Below are 8,418 nucleotides of genomic sequence, written 5' to 3'. Positions count from 1 at the left end.
TTTTCATTAGAAACCACTGTTTAAACTGATAGATCTCATTGTGAAGCGTCTCTAGCTGATAACTTGCATAAACACAAGAGATTTTACGTCTAAATATACATGATGAGTATTTAAAGCCTAATTATATGTCCTAATTTGCATGAAGTGCAAAAAAATAAAAAATAAATAAATGTGCTTTGTGGATGTTTTCTTTCCACAAACCAGATGTCGACGAACAACAGTCACCCCAAACACACTGTACACGACAAAGTGAAGACATTAGAACATAAGAGAATCCAGCTTTTCCTTTGAGAAGCCACAGCGGTAAGAAAAAAAAAACTCCCTTTAACAGGAAGAAGCCTCCCAGGCTCGGGGAGGGCGGTCATCTGCTGTGACTGTTGGGGGTGAGAGAACAGGATAGTAGATAGGAATCAGACAAACAGCACATAAAAGAACAATAAACACTGGAGAGGGTAGCGAGGTCAGTAACTGTAGGTCAGAACCGTGCAGCTCCGGCGCCACAAACGCCTGAACTACAGGAGAGAGAAGACCCAGAGTTAATGACATGGAGCTGTGACGTTTATGGAGACAATCATGGGAAGTCTCTCCCAGCAGCAGCATAATGAAGAGAAGGTTCAACATCACCTGAGCAACTTCATCAAAAAGTTTGAAGCTGGATCTTAGCAGCAGGGAGGGCGTCTGCCTCCTGAACCGGCAGCCTGAGAGCTCCATGCTCTGCCGTCTCACATTCTGCTTCTGGAAACTCCAGCAACCACAAATAGGCGCTGGGCTCTGAGAACAAAGTGCTCTGCTGGGACAATATGACACAATAAGGTCTTTAAGATGCAACAAAGCTGGGTCATTAAGGGCTTTACATGGGAGAGGTTCTGCTCTGAATTTTTAACAAGAGCCACTGAGGAGCAGCTAATATGGGAGGAATATGATCTGTCCTGCTGGTGTCTGTCAGAGCTCTGGATCAACTGGAAGGTTCACAGAGTTACTGGGACGTCCTGAGCAGAAGAATTCATAGGAGTCCACCCATATCACTCCCTCACGGTGTATGTTCTCTTACAATAGAGTTTAAATAGTTCTTAATGTCTGGGACACCTCAGCCGGTCGATCCAGTCAGTTATGGCACAAAGCAAAAGGTGGGTCATGTAATTAGTTTGAAAGTGCATCTGCATAATAACAACGGTACCAAATGTTGACATCACATCCTATGAACAGATTATTAGATTCATCCATAAATAAAGGCTCTGACGGCCTCCTGGTGACACACGGTGGACTCAACACAACACGAACACCAGAGTCACAAATATTACATAGATTTATTTCAAAGTTAGAGTTATCACATATACAATAGTTAAGAACACTTCCGTAGGTCTCCCAGCAGCGCGCTGTCCTCCTTCAAACTCAGAACAACAGCACTCTGCCACACAGCCGCGGCCTGCTGGACAACAGGGACTCTGATGATGGAGCTGACGTCAGACCGAGCACAAAAAGTGCCAAAATGAAACACTATACATGACATTAGTTAGGCAGTAGAACAGGGCACTGATTCCAACAGGGTTATGAACAGATGAGGATCAATAGCACAGCTATGTTTACATCACCAAGAACATTGCATCGATTTCTGCAACGAGGTTCTGTGAAACTACTCTTAAATATCAAACTTAATGTAATGCATAACGTGATGGATCTCCGTCGTTAGACACTGAACATCATGAAGGAATGAAGGATTGAAAACACATTTATAAAAGATGTATTATAAAACATGCATTTTCAAAGAAGGCTGAGGGATTTAGAGTTTAGTTCTTTTCTCCTGTGGTGAGAGCAGTAGTTACCGTCTGGTTCACGTTTAGAGGGAGGAAAACCAGATTAATGCAATAAGAACAGATGATTATTGCAGCCGACCAACACCTGACATCTCACCCTGAACCCAGTGTGGCTTGTAGAACTAGAAGCCTGGACATCTTTAGACTGATGGGACTGCATCTTTCATTTATTAGTCGAAGAGTGAACGCCGCTTTTGGAAAAGCCCTGTAAGCCCGTTCACTCAAGACGGTGCAAAATAGCGTTCTCTGTAATCTCTTGTGCTGCCTGCAGACTAAATACGAGTTCCCAGCTCTGATTGTGCTTCTGCCAGGAACCTTTGCTCTACAGATCCAAACTTCTTAACCACGTTCCCCTCAGACGCACCACACTCGATGAGATTTAAACCACAAATGACAGGAAAGAAACGATAGAAATTGAGGGTTTTGTCACAGTGTTTTTTTGTTTGTTTTTTTTTTTGTTTTTTTTGCTCCACCCAAAACTCAAAGGGGATCTTAACTGAGAACAACATGGCGGTCGAACACAGACTTCCTCTGCTCCTGAACCTGCCTCCTCCAGCGCTGCTGGGCGTGTTCCACTTTGTTCAGCATGTTGGGTCGAGAGTGCGAACGAGACAGAACGTTGTGAGCGTTGGCGAAAGGCTGCTGATCCTAAAAACACAGAAGATAATGAGCTGAGAATGTCTGACAAACATCAAACAGAGTCTGTCCTGTACGATGAAGTAGGAAGATGCACGTTCAGGATTTCAGTCAAACTCATGATGGACGGTTTAAATAAGGATGAAAACTAAAGCTGCAGAACTGAAGCCATCTTCTTTTTTAATTGCATTCTTTCTTTGTCCTTTTTAAAATCTGGTACCTACAAAACCTGTGAAAGCAGTTCGACCACTCAGTCAAGTCGGACGTGTAGCTACGACCTGGAGCAGAGAAACGACCTGCAGAGGTCTAGTGGGCTCACTTTGTCTTCAAGCTCCACACACACCATCCAACAGCTCTTTAAATAGAGTATTTATTTTATATATTATTGCTATTTTATTAGTTATATCACCTTTTAACTTTTTTTCTTAGACTATGAACCTATCAGCTGCTTCAGCGATGACGCCAAATGGAATTTCGTTGCACTTCCTATAAAACGACAATAAAACTTCTTCTTCTTCTTCGTCCCAATATTTTTTTTTAATTTCAGAACTTCTACAGGCCCAACCAACACAAGTGAAACCCCTGGAGGACGTTTACCAGCCCTCACACAACTCTATCTGGACCCACAAAAGCTTTTGCAGTTCTTTTTTCACATATGAAGTGGTTCTCCCTACCAAACACACTGATGTGTGCATATTTAGACCCTCAAATCTCATAGAACACTTTCAGACCTTCCTTTTCTGAATATTTTTTATTCTATGTCTGTGTGCATCCATAGTTTAAAAAATACAATTTGCTAAACCCATACTTTGTTAAACTGTGATTAATTTCTCATCCCTAAACTTTTTTTTTGTATTTGATTTCTTTCTATGAAATACTCTTTAACTGGTTTTAAAGTAATATAAGGATAAAGTTGTAAATGTATTATTGTCATGCCATGATAAAGAAATAGAAGAATAAAGTCTGGGGAGGATCTCTGTCACAGAGCGGAAAACTATTTTTTGTGTGTTTGTGGGTTTGAATTATCAGTCAGGCAGCATCTCTGTGTCAGAGATCGACTAAACATTACAAGCCAACCATTTCCTCTGTAATTAATTTGGCAGTGGTACTTCCAGTTTATTAGCTCTGCTTGTGAATTTCTTCCCTCTGCATTCGTCTGAGCTGAAGTCCAGGAGAAAGTTTCTGAGCTATTTTCAGCACAAGCTCTGGTAACAATTAAATAAAGTCACACTTCTGCTGCCATAATCTGCTTATTGACCAAAACAACATCACACAGACAAAAACCTTCAGACTTCTGCTTTGTCCCTTTTCCTTCACAGCACAAGACTTTTTTTTTTTTAAAGAGGATCCTCTCGTGTAACGCTTCCACTTTCTTGAACCCTGCCAGTCCAAACACATTGGGCTCAGCGAGGCAGCTGTAGTTCCCCCTCCAGCCTCAGGCGAAGGCAGAAACGGTTTCCTTTTGTTTTTATCTAAACACGGTGTCATGCCAGAGGAGACCAAACTGTTTGTTTTTCGTCTGCAATCTGAGATTTCTAACTGCGCTTTTGTTACATCAAATAATAAGGAGTGGAAAATAACAGCTTTTTCAGAGACAAGGTTGATGTGAGGAATTAGGCTGAGACGAGAAATCTGAGTGTTGTCATGCTCCAGTTCCAGGATTAGTGGAGAAACCCAGATTCCTTTAAGTTGGTCACTCATTAGTTTTCCTTCCTACGTGGTGGCACTTTAAGGCTGCACATCAATTCTGAGATAAACACTGATGTCACACATTTTGAATCGATGGCAAAGAGTAAGTCAGCTGACACAAAAGCAAGTACAGACGTTAAGTTTTACAGCCTAACAGTTTAACACGACCTTCTACAACATGTACATGTGCTGAGCTGCGTTACCTTCCCTGACCCACATCTCTGTCATGCCCACGTTAACACAAACAATCAGCAGAAATGTGGCGGCTTTGGCCGGGTTTCCTTTAAATCAACAAAGAAAACTTGTCTTTCAGAGTATTGCAGACGTGTTGTGTTGTGAGCAGAAAACTCTTGCACCTCATTGGCACCACACATAAAACACATTTCATATTTTCTTATAGTTTATTTCTATCTATCTGTAATTACGGCGGTGATAATTTTATGCTGTGACTACCGACCTTCCCCTCAGGGATTAATAAAGTGTCTCTGCTCTACTCTCTAAACTGGTTAAAGTGTGGTTGGAGTTTCCTTCCTGCCGTGTTGTGCTTGTGATTGTGGTTACTGATGCATTATTCAGTCGTTGCTTGAAGCACCTGTTCAGACTGATGGGATCAGCTGCTGTGAGAAAGTCACATTTTAATGTTTACTTCAATTAAAGGATGATGTATCTGCAGCGCAGCACAGATCCACATATTCAGCAGCCTTCCCACGCACGAGAGAGAAAATTATTGCAGGGGCCTCGTTAAAGTTTACCCACGAAGGGATGACTCCCACGTGACACCGTGTGCACCGGGAGGCTATTTACACGCTTAAAGATCCCTCCAGCGAGGACAGTGTTCAGCATTAAACAGCTTTCTGAGTGCAGTGAAAGTAAAAACGACACGTACCCCGACGTCGTCATCGCTTTGGATAAGCTGCGAGTGTCCAAACAGGCGCCTCTTCAACATGGGCTCCAGCAGCGTCAGGTAGACCATGTAGAGCAGCAGCAGGCCCAGAATGGACAGGTACATTATGATGGTGACCTAAAGACACACAGAGGATTATTATGTGTACGTCTAAAGGCACGTGTACGATGAACACGGGGATTTAAGTGACAAGTAGTCCTGAAACAAAGCTTCAGTTATTCATCAGCAGATTGACAGTCGAGTCATATCTGAGTCACATGTCAGCGCTGGTTGCTTTTCTATACGTTACAGTCATGGTACAGGTCATGTGTTTGGACTTTAAGCCGACAAATGTGATGATTTTCCCGGCATTCTACAGATCAAATGGTTTTAACAGAATAACCAACAACCTATTAGATACAGCCAGCTAAGTAAGAACAGCACACAGTTCAACTCACCTTAATGGTGCCTGAGCTCCTCTCCTCATATTTACACTCGCAGCGCAGACAGTACGCCTCCACGTCTTTCCCGTCCACCGGCATAGGTTCAACCACATGGAGGCAGTTGCTGACAAGAAAATAGCATTAACAGGCAGGAAATGGGCAGCTCATGTTCCTTCAGTGAAATGCAGCGACACGTTTCTGAACCTACCAGTCTTTGAGAGAAACATTCTGTTTGTAGATTTGTCCCTCGATGTCTCTGTAGGGCGGACAGATGCATTTACAGCGGATGTCTTCAGAATTCTGGAAGAGACATATTGGTTTGGTTTGGTTCCTCCTGCTCCGACTTATCCAGAAAAGGTGACCGTTTTAGGAAAGATATCTAATTGCAATTTCTGCCATTTAGGCCTCAATTAAATATTTGCTTCGTAACAGATTAAAATGTGGTGAGAAACCATCATCGTCACACAATAAGGACAATTTGTATTAACTATTAAGACGACACTTTAAACCCTGGATAGGCACAAAGTAGATGAGATTAAATAACACAACTGGGCTTATGCTAGGTCATGAACCAATGTGCCATGACTAATTAGAAAAGAATTACAGTGCAAGTCTTGATATTTAACAAGCAAACTTTTTATATTCTTAACAGGAGTCTTTGATTTGCTAATTGCATCGTTTCAAACTGTAATGTCCATTTTTTTCAGCCCGAGCCCACCTCACCGTTCTCGGGTAAATTAATCCAACTACATAGCATTTAGAAAGTGTTGACATTCATGCTGTTTAATTTAATTCCTCCTCTTTCCCCGTTTATCAGGTCCATTCTATGCCCATGCTGTTATCTGCATTTCATTGTTATACATACAGTGATCTGATTATTTTTCAGTCCTTGTGGACCTCATGTGTCCTACAGATAAAGCCACTGTTATTATAGATTTTGTTTAATGTTATTGTGTCAATAACACATACAGGTCAACCACACAGCAGTAGTTTTGTCCTCTTGGTGTTCTTTTTGTTGCACAACACCTGATGGATCATATCAGTGATTAGTCACACTGCTAGCACCCCTACACAACAGGGCTGATACGGCTGATGGGCATTTTGCTGCAGTCTGTACCCAAGAAAATCTGTTTTTACAAGTCAAGGAATCTCTGTAGAGCCTCAATCAATAATGATAAATATGGATGCTGTGGAATATTTGATGTTTATTATAATATTGCAGTTACTACAATCTGGATGCTGCACTTGGCTCATGTTTATCTCCACTACACATTCACCATTACACACAGTCTTCAGTTCACTGGGTCACTGTTTTGTATTCGTGGAAGTGACTTTTCATAATCCAGTAATCACAGCGGTGTCAACACCTGCGATGGACCTCAGGTCCAAGAATCTGGATGCTGACAACTGGTCCAGCTCATCTTCACATCAGAGATGCAGCAATGCTTAACTTTGACAACCTGAGTGTTAAAGTCAAAATTCAGACCGATTTAAGGAGAATAAATGTCAGTTTACTGAGCCACCATCACCATTTTCTCTCCTGGGATAGCTAGCCCGGCTAGCATTAGCCTTACCTTCGCTGTCACTTGGCTCAGCAGCACAAACCCAAACAAAGACAGAACCTCGACGACCAGCACAGACTTCATCTTCACAGTCCGTCTCGGGCCTCCAGTCTCCAAATAACAGCCTCTAAACTGTCTCCAGAAACAGCCCCGCAGCTCCCGGACAACCTAAGCGACGTTAGCCATCAAGCTAATTCCAGGATAAACAGCTTCCCAGCAGCTGACTTGTAGTTTCCGGAGATGGCGGTCGACTTCCGCATTCAGGATCAGGCTGGATGTGTTTGGTTAAGGTGTAAAGGGATCGTGGCGGGCGGTACTTATGGAATAACGGTACTTCAGGATCAAGTATTTATTTCTGTTTTGCTTCTTATGTGAAACAGATTTGCGAGATAAACTCCGATATTCGACATTTTATTCGGTTGCTTTTAATGTATCTTGAAATCCCAAACAAGTAAATCGCGCGGGAACGGATCCGGTGTTTAAATCGAACGCACCCTTTGGATGGTGACGATTGTAAACAGTGGGAGAACCAAGCTGTGACCCGCGGAACACCAGGAGGACGGTGGCAGGAATGAAATATATTTAGTTCTGAATTAGATTCTTTTGACTATATTTGATGTAGATAAATTAAAACAATCATAAGCAGAAAATTAAGCATAAATATCAAATAGATCCAGTTAGAAACAGTGTGGAAGCAAATCAGACTCATCAGATTTTGAATTTAGCTGTTGAATTTCTGACTTTGAATTTTGTTACTATCGAAATTATATGACTTTTTATTTATTTATTTATTTTTTTTTGGTCTGAGTTTAGCCAATCTAAATTTCAATAAGTCAAAATTTCAGGCATAAAAATTCAAAGCCATGAAAATTCGAAAGTCTTCAAATTGGACAGGTTAAATTCAGAGTTCAAAATTCGCCATAAAAAATATATAGATATAGATAGATAGATAGATAGATAGATAGATAGATAGATAGATAGATAGAAATAAGCAGAATAAATCAAAGTGTCAGTTCTTCCCACATCATGGTATAACAGGAGTTATTGTGCAATGATGGTAATAAATGCCACTTTTGACCTCTGACCCTCAGTCGTGGCCATGAGGAGCAGCAGCAGACCAACACCACTGTGATTACAAGTTGCTTCAGAGACGTACAGCCTCCAAGATGTAGAACTGCTTCTTTTTATTTCAGTAGGCTTTCCCAAAGGAATTTCTGTGAACCTGGAGGAGCCCCAGGAAGGACTATCACAATAAGAAACAGTACGTTGTCATCGTTAGTTTCTTAATGAGACCGTAGAGCAGCTAGATACTCAGTCAACACATTTTTCAACCATTCTACTGTAATGGTAAATGGACTGTACTTATATAGCGCTTTTCTATCTTAACAGTT

At 41.6% G+C, this 8,418-nt stretch overlaps 1 protein-coding gene across 1 annotated transcript; it reads right to left on the bottom strand.

The window, feature by feature from the left end:
• Positions 1 to 1,288: 1,288 nt before the first annotated feature.
• Positions 1,289 to 7,256, bottom strand: tmem9b (TMEM9 domain family, member B). The gene is made up of 5 exons (XM_008300061.1): positions 7,040 to 7,256; positions 5,674 to 5,765; positions 5,481 to 5,589; positions 5,026 to 5,160; positions 1,289 to 2,462 (listed from the first exon to the last, which is right to left on the bottom strand). The coding sequence occupies exons 1-5, from the start codon at positions 7,109 to 7,111 to the stop codon at positions 2,307 to 2,309; spliced, it is 564 nt and encodes a 187-aa protein (XP_008298283.1). The 5' UTR covers positions 7,112 to 7,256; the 3' UTR covers positions 1,289 to 2,306.
• Positions 7,257 to 8,418: the final 1,162 nt, after the last annotated feature.

The sequence above is a fragment of the Stegastes partitus genome, unplaced genomic scaffold (assembly GCF_000690725.1).
Source record: "Stegastes partitus isolate 25-593 unplaced genomic scaffold, Stegastes_partitus-1.0.2 Scaffold1494, whole genome shotgun sequence".
In the NCBI taxonomy this organism is placed as follows: domain Eukaryota; kingdom Metazoa; phylum Chordata; class Actinopteri; family Pomacentridae; genus Stegastes; species Stegastes partitus.
The sequence above is the reverse complement of the archived record's forward strand: the minus strand, read 5'-3'. Positions and strand labels throughout refer to the sequence as shown.